The sequence below is a fragment of the Ipomoea nil genome, unplaced genomic scaffold (genome assembly GCF_001879475.1).
Source record: "Ipomoea nil cultivar Tokyo-kokei standard unplaced genomic scaffold, Asagao_1.1 scaffold1179, whole genome shotgun sequence".
NCBI classification, from domain to species: Eukaryota; Viridiplantae; Streptophyta; class Magnoliopsida; order Solanales; family Convolvulaceae; genus Ipomoea; species Ipomoea nil.
Genome location: NW_017617607.1, coordinates 1,571,504 through 1,590,725, shown reverse-complemented (window position 1 = coordinate 1,590,725; position 19,222 = coordinate 1,571,504). Strand labels below are relative to the sequence as shown.

The 19,222-nt window shown below is 46.6% G+C and overlaps 1 protein-coding gene across 1 annotated transcript; it reads right to left on the bottom strand.

Moving 5' to 3' along the window:
* Positions 1–12,334: 12,334 nt before the first annotated feature.
* Positions 12,335–14,612, bottom strand: LOC109183812 (vitellogenin-2-like). The gene is made up of 3 exons (XM_019333873.1): positions 14,366–14,612; positions 13,186–13,403; positions 12,335–12,799 (listed from the first exon to the last, which is right to left on the bottom strand). Exons 1-3 carry the CDS (start codon positions 14,610–14,612, stop codon positions 12,335–12,337), a joined length of 930 nt encoding a protein of 309 aa, XP_019189418.1.
* Between the last annotated feature and the right edge of the window lie 4,610 nt (positions 14,613–19,222).

Genomic DNA, 19,222 nt, shown 5'->3' with positions numbered 1-19,222 from the left:
ATGAATCTACAGTATAAAAATTATGAATTTATAGTATAGAATGAACACGGGTTCACAGCATAATTTGCCGAGTATAGACTCAATTCTTTTGACACAGTATGAGGACTCATAAAGCAATACGATAAGTTTGTTGCAACACTCTAAACTATATATACCGTCCTCATTTACAAGTCATTTAGTATTGAAGTAGGTGTAATAATTATATATTAATTGTGCATACATTTAAAGCTAGAAAGTATAGGCACAGATTGGGAAATGTTGAGAAAACTAGTGCAGAAAAGAATAGGAAAAAAGTTTTAATTAGTCACTGAACTACACACGAATGTATGATTGGACAATCTAACTATTAAAAAAAAAAGGATAAAGTATAAATAAATCACTGAACTATTTGGAAAACAGCAATTAAGCCATCAATCTCAAATAACCCCCAAATAAGTCATTGAACTCGAAAAAAAGAGCAAATAAGCTATTGAACTCAGAAAAAGAGCAAATAACATTTTTAACAGATTAACTCTCAGTTTTTTGTTGAGTAGATTGTCAAATGTTTATTTTATTTATGTTTCTCTTATTATAATCTACCTACATAGTAATATATTTTGAAATAATTATAACCAAAATAGTTTTGTCTTGTCGAGATTTGATTTATTTATTTATTTATTTATTTATTATTATTATTATTATTATTATTATTATTATTATTATTATTATTATTATTATTATTATTTTACTAGATCTTCTATTTAAATAATAATAATAAATAAATAATTTAGATCTATACAAGACAAAACTATTTTAATTATAATTACTTTAAAATATATTACTATGTAGGTGGATTATAATAAAAAAATGTAAATAAAATAAACATTTGGAAATTCAGTCAGAAAAAACTGGAGTTAACATATTAAAAATGTTAATTGCTAATTTTTTTCGGGTTCAATGGCTTATTTGGGGGTTATTTGAGTTCGGTGACTTAATTGCTATTTCTCAAATAGTTCAGTGGCTTATTGATGAATATTATTCTTACTGTTATTTTAAATAATATTTTTATAGTTAATTTGAAATAAGTAATTAATTTTATATCTATTTTTATTTATTATTGTTATGTTTAGCTTTATTACTATTGTTTAATTTTAAGGTTGATTTTATTATTAAATTAATTTTGTTATTAAAGTTTGTGAGCCCAATAATTTCTTAATCTCAATTTAATAAAGGTAATAATAATAGTTGTAATGGTATATGGTCAGTAGGAGTTTTAATAAACATAGACTAATTATAATTGGTTTCTAATTTATTTAAGTAAAAGAATAATTAATAATTTTATTATATTATTTTTAATAAACTTTATTATATTATAATTAATATGTTAATATTTAGTCCATTTTTGTACTTTTCTTTATTAATTGATTGTGTTAAATAATGGTTGGGTTTTGTTCTTATTATTATTATTATTATTATTATTATTATTATTATTATTATTATTATTATTATTATTATTATTATTATTATTATTATTATTATTATTGTTATTATTGTTATTATTATTATTATTATTATTATTACTATTATTCCAAAAGGTTGAACTCCAACCCTAAGGGCCCCCCACACCTCGGCCCGACAGAGCATTTGGGAGGATGTAAATCATGGTGAAACTTTGGAATAATGACCAGGGATCGAGTCTCACTAGCGGCAGTGTGGGAGCAACCTCTCAAAGTGAGGGGGGTTCCTTGTGCGCAATGAGCACCGGTCTTATTATTACTATTACTATTACTATTGTTGGGTTTTTCCTGCACTGTGGACGAAAGCTTGGGAACGAAAAAGACAAAGACTCGGTTCTGTATCGTGTGTAACACACTGCCTTAAAAACATTCACGACCAGGGATTGAGTCGTATGCTTTCGACCGGCAAAACAGAACAAACTCTCAGGCAGATATATATAAGGTGGTGTTTTCGAACTGGAAGCAAATGCGCAGTACTATTTTCGGACTTACAGGCACACGCGACATGCAGTGTTCTATTCGAACAGCTCTTCTATTGCGTTTAACAACATATGAACATCACCTTTATATAGCAAAGCATGTGCAACAGCCAACCATTCACTACCCATAAGAATAGGACTATAAATCAGCGAAGACCACCCCTGTACGCACATTTACTATGTTGTGCGGACAAGGTCACTAACTGATCCATAAAAATAGGGTAGAAAGAAGGTTTTGGGAGCAAAACGTTGACCCCGCCACACCGCGCGTCGTGACGAGCCGGACAGGCGGGCGGCGACGGCGCGCGCGCGCGCAGTTTACCTCCTTTCCCTTCTCATAACACTTCAAACCATCTCAAAAGGCTTGGAGTATATAATGAGGGAAAAGAGAGGTTAAACTATCAATGTGGGACAACTTGGTTAAGCTAAAACAAGCCTTTCCCTTTAAATGCCCCCAACAATCCCCCACCATGAAAAGGGATTAGGCTGGTACTAACATTGCCTGAATGCGACCAAAGCAAATTTTCATGCCAGTGTATAGAACTTGAACTGTCATATAGTAACATTAAGTACTTCTCTACGCGGGAGTGAATTAGATCTTGAACTCACCGGATAGAAAAAGTTTGAACTTAGATGCACTTAATTTGCTCTAGTCGCCATGAATGGTCATGCTCTTGACCCTGAAATATCCCCTGTTAGGTCTATTCTAGTATAGACCTTCAACTCTGTCACGTCTGCCTCAACGCAGACCACCATGATTGGCTACAGAGTATCTATGGGTCCTAAACCCATTTCCCTTGATGTATTAAGGACAGCCTTTCTGTTTAGGCCCTTTGTGAAAGGATCTGCAATATTCCTTTCAGATCTCATAAAAACCATAGTGATTACCCCATTTATTATTAACTGCCGTACAGACTCATGTCTGACTCTTATGTGTCTACGTTTCCCATTGTAGACACTGTTTTGCGCAACACAAATGGCAGTCTGGGAATCACAATGTATGGGAACAGCAGGTGCTGGGCACCCCCACAATGGCACGTCTGCCAAAAGATTTCTCAGCCATTCGGCTTCCTGACTTGCTAGATCTAGTGCTATGAACTCTTATTCCATAGTTGATATGGCTATACAGGATTGTTTGGTCGACTTCCATGATATCGCGGCTCCACACATAGTGAACACGTATCCACTAGTTGAGCTTACATCATCAGCGTCGTTTACCCAGTTTGCATCACAGAACCCCTCGAGCACAGCTGGGTCTCCCTTATAATTAAGGCCCCAGTCTATTGTGCCTCTTAGATACCGAAGTACCCTTCTCAGTGCATCCCAATGTGAGATACCAGGGTTGTGAGTATACCGACTGAGTTTATTCACAGCAAATGCAAGATCTGGTCTAGTATAGTTCATCAAGAACATTAGACTCCCAACTATCTTTGCATATTCTTCTTGAGACACACTGGCCTCTATGTTCTTTGATAATTTGATGCTGGGATCATAGGGGGTTTTAACTGGAGTTACATCATAACTCTCAAACCTCTTCAGGAGTTTCTCCGTGTAATGACTTTGGGATAAAAGGTAACCTTTCTCAGTTTTTGTAACCTTTATCCCGAGTATTACATCAGCCTCCCCTATATCCTTCATATCAAACTTGTCACATAGAGTTCTTTTAGTCTCTTTTATAGCTCCTATACTTGAGCTAAAGATAAGCATGTCATCTACATAGAGACAGATTATTACGATGCTAGACTCTACCTCTTTTGTGTATAAGCAGGCATCTGAGCGGTTAGTGGAAAAACCTAGCTCTAACAAAGTTTTGTGAAACTTTTCATACCACTGCTTAGGGGCTTGTTTCAAGCCATAAAGAGATCTTTTAAGTCTGCATACCTTCCCTTCTTGTCCTGGATCAACACATCCGGGGGGTTGTTCCATGTAGATCTCCTCTTCTAATTCACCATTTAGAAAAGCTGTTTTTACATTAATCTAATGTACTATCAACCTGTGTAAAGATGCTAAAGCAAATAGAACACGTATAGTAGCTATCTTTGTTACTGGTGAATAGGTATAGAAGTAATCCTCACCGAATTTTTGTGTGAAACCTTTGGCTACCAGCCTGGCTTTAAATCTTTCAATTGAACCATCTGGTCTCAATTTCCTCTTGAAAATCCATTTACAGCCTATGGGTTTACAACCCTTGGGCAAATCCACTATTTCCCACGTATGATTAGACTGTATGGAGTCTAACTCACTTTTGACTGCTTCTCTCCATAGAGTAGCGTGACTAGCGTCTACAGATCGCATGGCTTCTTGAATGGATTTGGTTCTTCTTCTAACACAAGTTGACATATAAAACGATCACACAGTTCATTTGGATCTTTCAATTCAGTCATATACGTTATGAAGTCAGAGCCAATGTTTTTCTGAATTCTAGGCCTTTTTCTTCTTCTAGGCTCTTCTGAATTACACGAGAAATCAGGGAAAGATAGATTATGTTGAACTTTATTCATATCTAGTTCAAGAGCACCCTTCAAGGGAAACACATGTTCAAAGAAAACTGCATCTCTAGATTCACATATTGTACGGTTTTCTAAACACATAAACCTGTAAGCTGCACTATTTTCAGCATATCCAATAAAACGGCATCTAAGGTTTTAGGTCCCAAGTTGGGCCTTTTAAAGGACGGAAGTCCTACCTTTGCCAAGCAGCCCCATACTTTAAAGTATTTAAGATTTGGCGCATGCCCTTTTCACAGTTCATAAGGGGTTTTTTCAAACCCTTTGTGTATGACCCGGTTTAGAATGTGTTTAGTTGTTAGAACAGCTTCTCCCCACAACGAATCAGAGGCACCTGAACTGATTAGCATGGCGTTGATAATCTCTTTGAGAGTTCTATTTTTCCTTTCTGCTATGCCGTTTTGTTGAGGTGTGTAGGGTGCAGTTACTTCGTGTATAATGCCAGAAGATTCACACAGATCTTTCAAAAAAGTTGATTCATATTCTCCTCCTCTATCGGATCTAAGTCTTTTGATCCTTTTTTCCAACTGATATTCTACTTCATTTTTAAAAGCAACAAATTTTTGTTCAGCTTCACTTTTTGTTCTCAACAAGTATAATTTTGTATAACGAGAAAAGTCATCAATAAAAGTTATATAATAACGCTTACCACCTCGACTTTCAGTGGTTTTAAAATCTGCTAAATCAGTGTGAACCAATTCTAGCAATGATGAAGAACGATGCTGGTAGGGAATATCCCGACCGACATAAGCTCCACCATGACCGACTTGCCTTTGTCTATGTCTTTTTGTCTTTGCAGGTAGCAGGTCGGGCTTTCCATGAAGACCCCGGTCGGGAAGCGACCGGGAATTGCCCGAGCGCTGGTGTCGACCACCGAGCGGTAGCCCTTTGGCGAGAGAGCTGGCAAAAGGACACGTGGCAGCTCTTTACGACGACAGACAGGGCACCCGGGAGGATGACACGTGGTGGCTACGTGGAGGACATGCCGAACGACTGGAATCCTGTCCCCGGCATAGCGGCTATAAATACCCACAGTAGCTACAGTGTAAGGGACTTTTGGACGATCGATAGGTTGTTATTAGAGCATCCCGACCGCAGTCAGTCGGCACTCAGAGCAACCAAGTAGATTGTACTTAGGGCCTTTACCGTGATCAATAAAGTCTTTTATTTGCTTTACTCGATCTCGGGTTATTTTATATTGCTTACGTATAATTAGCAGTATCATTTTGGCGCCGTCTGTGAGGACCAGTGCAACAAAGCTACGTCTTGACGAGCACTCGGCCTCTTTGCAACAATGTATTCGTGGGCATACAACAATTTCGCCGATGACCAAGCAGATGCGGCGAGCTCATCTGACCATCACGCTACCCAACAGCAAGGTCAGACGGTCGATCTAAACCTCAACCTCTCGCCACCGCATCCATCAAACGCATACCCGGCCGCCCAACAGCCGGTGAACTACATACAACCGGGATTTCAGACGCCCGGTCAGCAATACCCGCAACCGATGATGTATCCCGGTCAGTATCCGTACCCGGTCCCACCTCAACCGTATGGGTATTGGCCAGGCCAACCGATGTATTACACTCCTCCGGTTGGATACCCACCGTTCACGCCTGCGTACACGGCTCCAGCCCCCGCCCCTCCAGTATACCCGGCCGCTCAGGTAGAGCCGCAGCATCAGCCCACTTCCCGGGCTCGACGCTCGGCTCGTTCGCGGTTGGGGTCGGGGGGTGCTGTTGCGATGGAGGCACCACGGCAGGCCCAGCAAGCAGAAGAGGTTCCCGCCCAATCGGAGGACCCTGAAGAAGTTGCCCGAGCGGTAGCTTTTGACCGTCTTCGACCGGAAATGCGGCAAAGATTGGGACCCCAAGATCCGAATCGCCAACCGGAAGACGTGCACATGCAGGACGCTAGTCAGGAGGCTTCATCCGGGCATAGCGGGTCGAGATCACACCGACGGCGACGCGCTCGGGAAACAGCCCAAGCCGTCCAAACCGCCGAGCTCAACGAAACCCGAGGATTGCTCTATAACCTCCAGGCGGAAGTTGCGCAGCTCAGGAATGCGTACCTTGCAACACCCCCGGTCAACCAATCGACTCTGCACCAGACGCCTTTCACAGCAGCGGTAATGGCCCAGCCTTACCGGCTCGACTTGAAGGTCTCTGGAGAGAAGAGTTATGACGGACGGGCAGACCCTGAAGCCCATGTGAATGATTTTTACAGCAACATGATGATGAAGGGCGTTTCAGACGCCGTAATATGTAGGGCATTCTACTCTACGCTCACCGGTCGAGCAGCAGAATGGTTTCGGACCTTACAACCGGGCTCGATCGACAAATTTGACACGTTGGCGATCAAGTTTGTGAGGAAGTTCATTACTTCCAAAGTGGTGAGAAAGTCCTATATGTATCTTGAGAAGGCCAAGCAGCTAGAAGGGGAAAGCTTGACCGATTTCCTCGTCAAGTGGAAGGCAGCGGTCGGGGAGGTCGAGCCTATGGACGATGCGACCGCCACCCATATGCTTCACATATCTCTTCGGGCGAGACATTTGTATCAAGACTTCATCCTACACCCCCCGACCAGTTATGAGGAGGCCCTTCGGAGGGTCACAGACTATGCCAACGCCGGCGAGGCGAACGCCGTAAAGCGCTTGCAGGAGGTCGGCTCTTCGTCCCGTAAACCGGCCGGCCGGGCGGAACATCGGTCGGGAGATGACAATCCCCGATCCCGCACCAGGCCTAGCGAGTTTACGGCCTTGAACCGATCCGCAGCGGAGGCCATGCAGTACGCCCAGTCCTGCAATCTCATCAAACTCCCCCATCCCGATCGAGACGGCCCTGACAAGAGTAAGCATTGTGCTTACCATCGATGCGCCGGGCATGACACCGAGGAGTGTACCCACTTGCGCCAATTGTTGGAAGATCTGCTTAACATGGGAAAATTGGACAAGTGCGTGGGGAAGAGAGAAGGCAATAAGAGGAATACCGATCGGAGAGATCACAGGCGTTCTCACCACCGCTCTGATCGATCAGGTCAGGACCGAAGAGACGATCGAAGGGACGATCGTCATGATGACCGACGGGACCCTGACCCTCTGTCTGGTAGCCGCCCGTCCGGAAAGCCTACCATCCATGTCATTTTTGGTGGGCTGGAAGATGCTTCCCGACCGCGGACCAATTGCCCAGTCGCTATAGTGGATTCCCGGGAGACCGGGAAGAGGCAGAAGATGGAGCCCATAACCTTCACCCTTGAAGACCAACCTAGCAGCAGTGACCACGGCATGGAGGCGCTCGTGGTCACGATTGATGTTAAGGGGACAGACGTCCAGAGGGTTATGGTCGATACGGGCAGCAGTGTGAACGTCCTATACTTGGACGTCTTTGAGAAGCTTGGCCTCGACAGGAAGGAGCTGACTCCGGTCGGTGTACCACTGTCAGGATTTACCGGGGCTCTTATTTACCCCGAGGGAAAAATAACGCTCCCGGTCGAGATCGGCGCACCTCCAAAGTCGATCAAAACGGAGCTGGAATTTGTTGTGGTCAACCTCCATTGCGTCCACAACATAATCTTGGGCCGACCCGCCATTATGAAGATCGGTGGGATAATTTCTATGCCCCACCTGTGCATGAAATTCCCCACCCCCAATGAGGTCGGTGTGGTCCGTGGCGATGTCCAATCCGCCCGGAAATGTTACACCCGAGCGGTTAATAGACGCGATTCCGGTCCATCTTCCCGGGTGAACACCATAGCCAAGGAGGAGGCTAAGGATCGGAAGGAACAACCTGAGCCTTCCGAAGAAATAGAAGAGGTTCCCCTGTCCGAGGACCGCCCGGATAGGAAAATCAAGATTGGCCGAGCCCTCACCCCCGAGCTTCGAGCGGAAGTTTTGGCCATACTCCGGGAGTATGCTGATATCTTTGCGTGGGGGCCTGAAGACATGCCCGGGATCGATCGATCGGTCATCTGTCACAAATTGGCCGTCGATCCCACAGCCAATTTGTTAGAGAAGAAGTCAAAAAGATGGCGGCGATCGAGCACATCCGTCCGGTGGTCTATCCCGAGTGGGTGGCAAATATCGTTCTTGTTCCTAAGCCCCCAGCATGGAGGATGTGCATCGATTTTACGGACCTCAACAAGGCCTGTCCGCTCGACCCGTATCCTCTACCGAGCATTCACCAGATGGTCGACGAGACGGCCGGGGCCGAATTAATGAGCTTCATGGATGCCTTCAAGGGGTACCATCAGATCATGATGCACCATGAAGACGAGAGCAAGACAGCCTTCGTGACCCCGGACGGGCTGTATTGTTACCGAGTGATGCCGTTCGGCCTCCGGAACGCAGGAGCGACCTATCAGAGGATGGTCAACATGCTCTTCGCCGACCTATTGGGCCGAACGATGGAAGCTTACATCGATGACATGCTGGTCAAGAGTCGGGACCGGTCCGACCACACTCGGGACCTCCGGGAGTGCTTCCAGATCATGAGGAAGTACCAGTTGCGGCTGAACCCGACCAAGTGCACATTCGCGGTTCAGACCGGCAAGTTCCTCGGCTATATGATGACCAAGAGAGGAATTGAGCCCAACCCGGCCAAAGTAAAAGCGATTTTGGACATGCAACCACCTTCCACCGTTCGGGAAGTCCAGCAATTGACCGGTCGGTTGGCAGCCCTCAGCCGGTTCCTCTCCAAGCTAGCCGAGCGCGCTTTACCTTTCTTCAAGGTATTGCGGAAGGTTAATGGATTCGTCTGGGACGAAGAATGCCGAGCGGCTTTTGAAGAGCTGAAGGAATATCACATGTCACCGATCGTGCTCTCAAAGCCTGAGCTCGGAGAAGAGCTAGACGTGTACCTCGCCGTGTCCGATCGTGCAGTAAGCGCAGTGTTGTGCCGAACCGATCCGGAAGGGGTCCAGCGACCGGTGTACTATGTAAGCCACGCGCTACATGGTCCCGAGCTCCGGTACTCCCGGCTAGAGAAGGTCGTCTACGCCTTATACATTGCCGCGAAGAAGTTGGCTCCCTATTTCCAAGGTCGAGCAATTCGCGTGTTGACCGATCAGCCGATCGGCCCAGTCCTCCGAACCGCTTCATCATCCGGCCGCCTAGTTAAGTGGGCGTTAATGTTGACACAGTGTACGCGATCGAATACCGACCAAGACCAGCTATCAAAGGTCAGGCCCTTGCTGATTTCTTGGTCGAGTGCACCGCCCGGGATACCCGACCTCCTGAGGTTGCGGATCCCGAGGCTGAGTGGTGGTCGTTGGCTACTGACGGGTCGAGTAGCAAGAAAGGAGCAGGAGGAGGAGTGGTGGTCACGAGCCCGGAAGGATTCAAGGTTTATTTTGCTCTCATGTACCAGTTCCACCCGACCAATAATGAAGCCGAATACGAAGCATTTGTTAATGGCTTACAGTGCGCTCGGGACTTGGGGGCTGAATACATCCGGGCACAAACGGATTTCGCGCTCGTGGTCGGGCAAGTTCTCGGGGATTATGAAGTCAATGGAGAGCGCCTGCAACTCTACCGAGACCTTGCCATGGAGAAGCTTGCTCAGTTCCGGGGGTATACCGTCCGACATATACCCCGATTGGATAATGCCGACGCAGATATCTTATCTAAATTGGCTCGAGACGCCCCGGAACACATGTCGAAGATAGCTCAGATTTTGGTGATCCCGAGACACAGCATCCATCGTCTACCGGTCAATCCAATCCAACCGGCAGAAGACGATTGGATCACCGATCTGAAGGAGTTCCTCGAGCACGGTCGACTTCCAGACGACCCCCAGTGTGCTCGAAAAGCCAAGCTGAGAGCCCCGAGGTTCCAAGTTTTGGACGGCCGTCTTTATAGGCGATCGTATGGAGGCCCTCTCATGCGTTGCTTGACCGCATTTGAGGCCGATTTAGTCATGAAGGAACTTCACTCGGGAATTTGCTCCTCACATCAAGGAGGCCGATCCCTGGCTCGTCGTATCATGCTAATCGGGTACTACTGGCCGTCCCTCCAGCTAGACTGTGAAAAGTTAGCTCGGGAATGTGAGACGTGCCAACTGTTCGCCCGGATGTCTGGACGACCGGCAACCTTCTACCAGCCAGTCACGACCGCCATTCCTTTCGCTAGGTGGGGGGTGGACATTTTGGGCCCCTTCCCTCAGCTCTCTGGTCGGAGAAAGTTCGTGATTGTTGCCATTGATTATTTCTCCAAGTGGATAGAAGCCGAGCCCTTATCCACGATCACCTCTCAGCAATGTGCTCGTTTTCTTTGGCGCAATGTAGTTTCCCGCTTTGGCGTGCCCGTACATCTCATCAGCGATAATGGTCGCCAATTCGTAAGCCAATATTTCCAGAACTTCTTGGCCACGATCGGGACGACTCACGTCCGATCGTCGGTGGCTTACCCGCAGGGAAACGGTCAAGTGGAGAATGCCAACCGGACGATTTTGGAAGGTCTTAAAAAGAAGTTACACTCGGCTGGTCGTAGTTGGGCCGATGAGTTGCCATATGTCTTGTGGACTTATCGGACGACCCCGAGGGAAGCTACTTTGGAGACCCCTTTCGCCCTGGTTTATGGAGCTGAAGCCCGACTCCCGATCGAGGCTTGGATCCCGACCGATCGAGAGAGAACCTACAATGCGGAGGAGAATGAACATGCGATGGCCGTGGATCTCGATGCGGTCGAAGAAAAAAGAGAGCTAGCCGCTCGGCGTATAGCCGAGTACCAAAAGCGTGTTAAGAGTTCGAAAGACGTTCGGGTCAACCCTCGTTACTTCCAAGTTGGAGATTACGTTCTACGACGAAGGGAGGCCAGTCAACCTTTAGAGGGCGGAAAGCTAGCTCAAAACTGGGAAGGGCTGTACATCATCAGCGCGATCATACGGCCGGGTACATACTGACTGGAGACGACAACCGGTCGGGTAATCGAGGGGACTTGGAATTCCGAGCACCTCGTTATGTTTAGGCATTAAGCCTATTTTTTGTAATCTTTGGACGAAGAGGGGGCTTGACCTGTGTGTAGGTCCCGGTCGTCGTTTGTAATTAAATTCCTATGTTTGTAGATATTAACCGCCTGCGAGCGGGAAGGTTTTAATGTATATACGATCGGTGATTAATTGACCGCTTGCATGCGGCGGCCCGGTCGGTTATTTTCTTTACCTTCAGTGCACGCAGATCAATTCATCTTCAAGTTGCAACGACCGGGCAAATCTATCGACCGGTCAAATGCGCTCCACATCGGCGGACATGCGAGTCACGCCACTGATCGGGGAAGCCAGGAGCACACAGCATAATTGCCCGATCTAATCAACTCCTGTCCACTATCGCACTCACTCGTGCCTCGAGAGCACAATAGTGTGAGGGCTGGGATAAGGGAGTGTCCGTAGGCTCATCGCTCGGGAAAACTCGACTATCGGGGGCTTACACATTTTCAAAACTTCGTCAAGGCCTGAAGATCGGGTAAACCTGATCGGGTTGGCCAAAGAGGACGTTGACATAAGTCCGTTGTTCGGAGATATCCTGAACATGGAGGCTTGGTTAATCTCGAAATTTCGACAAGGCTTGGAGATCGGGTAAACCCGATCAGGTTGGCCAGTAGGACGTCGAAATCTCGAACGCACGACCGGGCCATAAGGCCATAAGGTCGGGCGTCGAACGGATCGAGTAGTGCAGGACTGGGCCAAAAGGCCATGAGGTCGAGCATTAAGGGTCGGCATGTGCATGACTAAAAGTAAAAAGCAGAAATAAAGACGAACGACAACAAAGAACGAGTTTCATTGATTGGAAAAGAGTGCCCGGTACAAATTCGGGACCGGGCTCCCGATCAGTGGTCCTTTGCAAAAAGAAGAAGCCTATTCTACTTCTTCACTTCCTGAGCTCTAGCAGCCGCTTCCTTCCCGCTCGGAGTGGCCGCAGACGATCCACCAGGCTCGGCCGCCCTTTCTTTCGGAGCGAAGGGAGAGGGACCGGGGTCAGCTAGGTCTGGGGGCAAGGTCGATAGGACCAGCTGGAGGTCGTCTCCTTCAAGAGCTTGCTCCATCCGGGTACGAGCCCGCTCGAGCATTTTGCGTTGCCCGGCTTTGAAGGCCCATCGTCCAAAAGAGAGGATTAGGTCTTCTCCGACCTTTGTTCCCCGGGCCGCTGTGAGAAACGCCGAGCCCGACTCGCTGTCCTTGAAGACAGACTGCACCAACTCGCTCGGATTGTCGAGTCGGGCCTTCAGCTCCTTGGCTTCCCCGATCGCCCGTTGAGCGACCTTCTCTGCGAGAACCCGGTCTTCCTCGCTCTTCTTTAGGCCCTTTTGGGCCTTCTCCAGCTCGGCCTGGATGTCCTTGATTTCCTTCAAGCGACGAGCGGCCGTCTTCTTGTGATGGTCGGCTTCCTCGGCCAGCATGGCCCGACCTTGTAGGAGCTGGGCCGCTCGGGAAATCTGCGGTACAAAAAGATATGTGGGATTAGCCCGGATGAAGATACTTGTACAAAAGAGAAAGGCAGTGGGAGAAAGCTTACCTCGGCCAAGTCGTGGCCAATCCTCTCGGCCACTTGGGTCGGGGTCATCTTCCCCAAATCCTCCCTAGCTGGCCCGGCGTTGCCAATCCGGGCCAGTATGGAAGCGTCGTCCTTCCCTCGCCCGACCGAGGGGCTCGGACTGCGTTGTTATCGACGGCGTTTCATGCCGCCCACCTCGGTTACGCCCCGGTCGGAGACCTTCTCCTTACCACGGGCGACTTCCACCCGGGTGACCAGGACGTCTGAGGGCTCGACGACGAAGCCCTCGGCCGTCGTCACGGTCGAGGCGCTTAGCGGTCGGGACGAGGGGATCTCCTTTTCCCCGGCTGGCTTCACCTTCGCCTTCTTCTTGCCGCCAAGGGAGATCTTGGCGGGCGGGGGAAGGGGGGCATCCTCGTCTCCGAATTCTGCCATGGCTGCAAATAAAGAAGCAGAGTTAGATTGATCGGGATATTAAGTTAGATCGGGAAGAGAAGCTCGGGTTAAACCTTTCTTCTTCCGCCTCGACGGCTTAGCGACCGTCACGCCCATCGGCACGGGCAGATATTTCTCCCGTAGTTCGTATGTAGGGGGCGGGAGTTTAGCCGCCTCGAGACTCTCGGCCGTTCGAAAGATTGTGTATTCGTGAAGCTCGCTCGAGATCCGAGCGACCGTCTCCTTGAGCGCTTGTGTCTCGTCCGGCACCACTTGTTTCCGGAAGTGGGTGCTCCAAGCACGGTCGACCGGGAGAATCCAAGGGTCGTACTTGATGGAGAAGATCCTATTCTTCCACCCCTTGTTGTTCCCGGGCAGGCCTCTGATCGCGCACATATCCGCTCGAGACTGCAACATTAGGAACCCGCCTCCATAGCTGCCCGGGAGAACTTTGACTTGGTAGATGTAGTTGAATAACTCCATCGTACAAGCGGCCTCGTGCCGGGAGCATATCTGAGGGAAGCAGGCGATGATCCGGTGTGAGTTGGGGCAGATCTGGGCCGGGACGACCCGGTAGTAGGCCAAGAAGGCGTTCAAGAGGGGGGGGGGGGGGGGGGGAAGGGAATGGCGATCGGGGCCATCAGGGAATCATAGTGCATCCCGATCCATTTGCCCCGATGCTGATCGATGACATTCCCTAGCTTCCGGCTCGTGTCGAATTCTACCCGACCCCTGAGCCTCTCGGCGATCTTAGCCGCTTCAACTTTGGTCAGTCGGCTAATTTGTTGTTCGACATTCTCGCTGTTCAAGAATTCGAACTCTATGACTGCTGGCGCGCTCGGCCCAGCTGTATCTTCCTCGGCCGGCTCGGGAGTATTTTCCCGGTCGCCTCGTCGAGGAGCAGTTTCCGGGTGGTCCCCAACCACCCGGGTAGGCGTTTCCCTAACGCCTTCGGTCGGGGAACCTTGTCTGTCTGATGAGGCTCCTTCTTCTTCCTCTTCGCTGGAACTCCCCGATCCGCTTGAGCTGGAGCTCGATGACCCGGAGGAGCTTGACGCGTTGTTTTGTTCGGAAATCCGCTCGGGGGCTGGCGCCGGTCGGTGGATGTCCTCGGGTGAGTAGGACATGATGTCCACCTCCTCGTCGCTGAGATACTCGACCTCCTCATCATAGTCCCCAATCGAGGCATTTTGACTGTCAGAATCCGTCATTTCGATCTACCTAAAGGTCGGTCGGGGTTAGTAAGGGACTTGAGACGTCCGGGACAGTTAGTTGGCCTATCAGCTCTACTCATGAATGAAAACGCAAAGTAAAAGGAGGGGTTGAGAGCTTACCGAGTGGAGGAACTTTGCGGATGAAAGCTTGAAGTTTTTAGCTCGACTGCCTTGCTAAGGTGCTCTGCTCGGAGCTCTCTGAGAGTACCGACTGAAGCAAAAGAGTGAGGAAAGTTCAAATGAGAGCCTCAAGGGCCTATTTATAGGAGAGCATTTAGGCGGGAAACGAGCCCACTTGCTTGACGCGACCCGCGCTGATTCCGAGGCAACCGTTGCAGTCGTCGAGGCCAGCAGTGGCCGACACGTGGCGAGGGAGGGAATGACAGCTGGCCGATCAATTTGGTAGCTGACGGTTGGGCTTCTTCATCCCGTCCCGTTTTTTCCCGGATGATCAAAAAGGCCCGGGCTGGGGGGCTTTTGGTAGGGAATATCCCGACCGACATAAGCTCCACCACGACCGACTTGCCTTTGTCTATGTCTTTTTGTCTTTGCAGGTAGCAGGTCGGGCTTTCCATGAAGACCCCGGTCGGGAAGCGACCGGGAATTGCCCGAGCGCTGGTGTCGACCACCGAGCGGTAGCCCTTTGGCGAGAGAGCTGGCAAAAGGACACGTGGCAGCTCTTTACGACGACAGACAGGGCACCCGGGAGGATGACACGTGGTGGCTACGTGGAGGACATGCCGAACGGCTGGAATCCTGTCCCCGGCATAGCGGCTATAAATACCCACAGTAGCTACAGTGTAAGGGACTTTTGGACGATCGATAGGTTGTTATTAGAGCATCCCGACCGCAGTCAGTCGGCACTCAGAGCAACCAAGTAGATTGTACTTAGGGCCTTTACCGTGATCAATAAAGTCTTTTATTTGCTTTACTCGATCTCGGGTTATTTTATATTGCTTACGTATAATTAGCAGTATCAGATGCTTTACAGTTAAAAAGGATGTTCTAGCAAATTTTTCCTCAGCGCATGTTTCACATTGTTCACATGTATCATTAGACAGGTTTGGTAGCATATTCACGTTTTTCAGTCTATTTAAACATTTTTCACCAACATGTTCTAATCTAACATGCCAAGCATTAACTGATACAGCAGTATAAGCAAAAGAAGCATTCTTATTATCGCGAGCATTCAGAGAAGAACCAGATACATCAGAGTGATTGTTAACTATAGAGACATCTAGTACAAAAAGACCTCCACGCAGATATCCCTTCCCAATGAACTTCTCACAACGAGTCATAACCAGACGGTCAGACTCAAAAACCATCTTAATTCCAGCCTTATTAGGAAGGCCTCCGAAAATCAGGTTTCTTCGAAGGGAAGGGACATAAAGCACATTTTGCAACAGTAAATATTTTCTAAAACAAAGCAGTAATTCTACTTTTCCTCTACCACTTACCTCGGAAACGCTGGAGTTTCCCATGAAGACTTGTTCTCCACCAGTGATAGGCTCAAAGGTTTTGAATGAAGCTTTGTTGTTGCAAAAATGTCGTGAGGCTCCAGTGTCCACAACCCACTCGTCTGGATTTTCCACCATGTTGGCTTCAGTTACTACTGCAGCTACTAAATCAGCATCTTCTGTGTTCTCCGTCAGATTAACTTGGTTCTCAACAACGGGTCACTTACACGTTGAAGAATGGTTGTCCGGGCAGTCTTGTTATCTTTTTCGTATTTGATGCGAGCTGCCTCGGCCACAGATGTATCTTGAACTGATGATGACTTCAGGTCCGTGGAAGCATCTGCAGTAGCCGTACCATCTGTAGGCTTCGGGTCTGTCGCAGCAGTTGAAGTCCTGGTCTGCAGTGCAAGTTGCGTAGTAGGCACATTGAACTTCGCAGGGTCTGCAAAAAGGACATAGTCCACATCCTTTGATTCCAGAAGCATGATTAATTTTGCAGCCCATCTCTTGTAGTTCAAACCACCAATGAGTGGTTGAATAGGAGCAATATCAGACACAGTGTTTGTAGCACACATTTTTCGACTCAAACTTGATATATGAATGTTTTTAACTGTTGGGTTTTTCCTGCACTGTGGACGAAAGCTTGGGAACGAAAAAGACAAAGACTCGGTTCTATATCGTGTGTAACACACTGCCTTAAAAACATTCACGACCAGGGATTGAGTCGTATGCTTTCGACCGGCAAAACAGAACAAACTCTCAGGCAGATATATATAAGGTGGTGTTTTCGAACTGGAAGCAAATGCGCAGTACTGTTTTCGGACTTACAGGCACACGCGACATGCAGTGTTCTATTCGAACAGCTCTTCTATTGCATTTAACAACATATGAACATCACCTTTATATAGCAAAGCATGTGCAACAGCCAACCATTCACTACCCATAAGAATAGGACTATAAATTAGCGAAGACCACCCCTGTACGCACATTTACTATGTTGTGCGGACAAGGTCACTAACTGATCCATAAAAATAGGGTAGAAAGAAGGTTTTGGGAGCAAACCGTTGACCCTACCACACCGCGCGTCGTGACGAGCCGGACGGGCGGGCGGCGGTGCGCGCGCGGTTTACCTCCTTTCCCTTCTCATAACACTTCAAACCATCTCAAAGGGCTTGGAGTATATAAGGAGGGAAAAGAGAGGTTAAACTATCAATGTGGGACAACTTGGTTAAGCTAAAACAAGCCTTTCCCTTTAAATGCCCCCAACAACTATTACTATTACTATTATTATTATTACTATAATAATAATAATAATAATAATAATAATAATAATAATAATAATAATAATAATTATTATTATTATTATTATTATATTATTATTATTATTATTATTATTATTATTATTATTATTATTATTATTATTATTATTATTATTATTATTATATTTTGTTAGCTAGTCACATTCCTACGAGATAAAAGCATAGAGCTCCTAGAAGATTTATCTCAAATCGAACCAAAGGAAGTGGACAAAGCTTTAAACGATCCAAGTTGGATTGACGCCATGCAAGAGGAACTTGATCAATTCAAAAGAAATGGCGTTTGGGAACTCATTCCAAGACCAAGTGATCATAATGTTGTAGGAACAAAATGGGTATTCCAGAACAAAGCAAACGAAGACGGCGTAATTGTTAGGAATAAAGCAAGGCTCGTTGCAAAGGGATATTCCAAGAGGAAGGAATAGATTTTGATGAAACCTTTGCACCCGTAGCAAGACTCAAAGTAATAGGAATTTTCCTAGCTTATGCCGCACACAAGGACTTCACCGTCTACCAAATGGACGTCAAGAGCGGATTCTTGAACGGATTACTTGAAGAAGAAGTTTATGTTGAACAACCCCTAGGTTTTGAGGTAAGAGGCGAAGGTGACAAAGTCTACAAACTTAAAAAGGCATTGTATGGATTAAAACAAGCACCAAGAGCTTGGTATGATACCTTGTCAATGTTCTTGATAAGCTGTGGATTCACCAAAGGCCAAGTTGATAAAACTTTATTTAGAATTCAAGATGGTGAACATATTTTATTAGTGCAAATATATGTTGATGATATTATATTTGGAAGCACTAACAATTCTTTGTGTGAGAAGTTTTCAAAGCTTATGCAGAAAAGATTTGAAATGAGCATGATGGGTGAACTAAATTACTTCTTGGGCTTAAAAGTTAAACAAATGAAAGAAGGAATTTTCATCAATCAAGCCAAGTACACCCGCAACTTGATCAAGAAGTTTGGCCTTGATGGAAAATCGTCAATTAAGATTCCAATGAGTACATCATTAAGGCTAGACAAAGACGAAGATGGAAAGGATGTCGATCAAACAAAATATAGAGGAATGATTGGTTCACTTCTACATCTCACTGCAAGCCGGCCAGACATATCTTATGATGTGGGAGTGTGTGCGAGATTCCAAGCAAATCCAAAAGAAAGTCATCTCACCGCAACCAAGAAAATCATAAGATACTTGAAAGGGACGATCAACATAGGATTATGGTATCCTAAAGGTACAGATTTTACTCTAATGGGTTTTTCAAATGTGGATTTTGCAGGTTGTAAAATAGACAGAAAAAGCACTTTCGGGACATGCCAATTCTTGGGGGAAGGCTTGTTTCTTGGTTTAGCAAAAAGCAAAATTCCATCGCAACTAGTACCGCCGAGACCGAATACATTGCTGCAGGGAGTTGTTGTGCACAAATATTGTGGATGAAGCAACAATTGAAAGATTATGGAGTAAATTGTTATGACGTTAGTATTTATTGTGATAATACTAGTGCAATTGCGATTACTAACAATCCGGTGCTTCACTCAAGAACCAAACACATCGACATTCGACATCACTTCATAAGGGATCATGTTGAAAAGAAAGATCTAAAAATCGAGTATATCCCTACGGAGAATCAAGTTGCAGACATTCTCACAAAGCCTTTATGCGAAACAATATGTGTTACCTTAAGGCACGAATTGGGAATGATCGAACTGAGCTAAGTATCACTGGACTTAATTTCCTTATTTTAATTGATACACGTGCTCAATTTAATTTATTTAGCACTTTTTGTTCATGTTTTTAATTGAAAATTACGTGAATAATTTTACAATATGT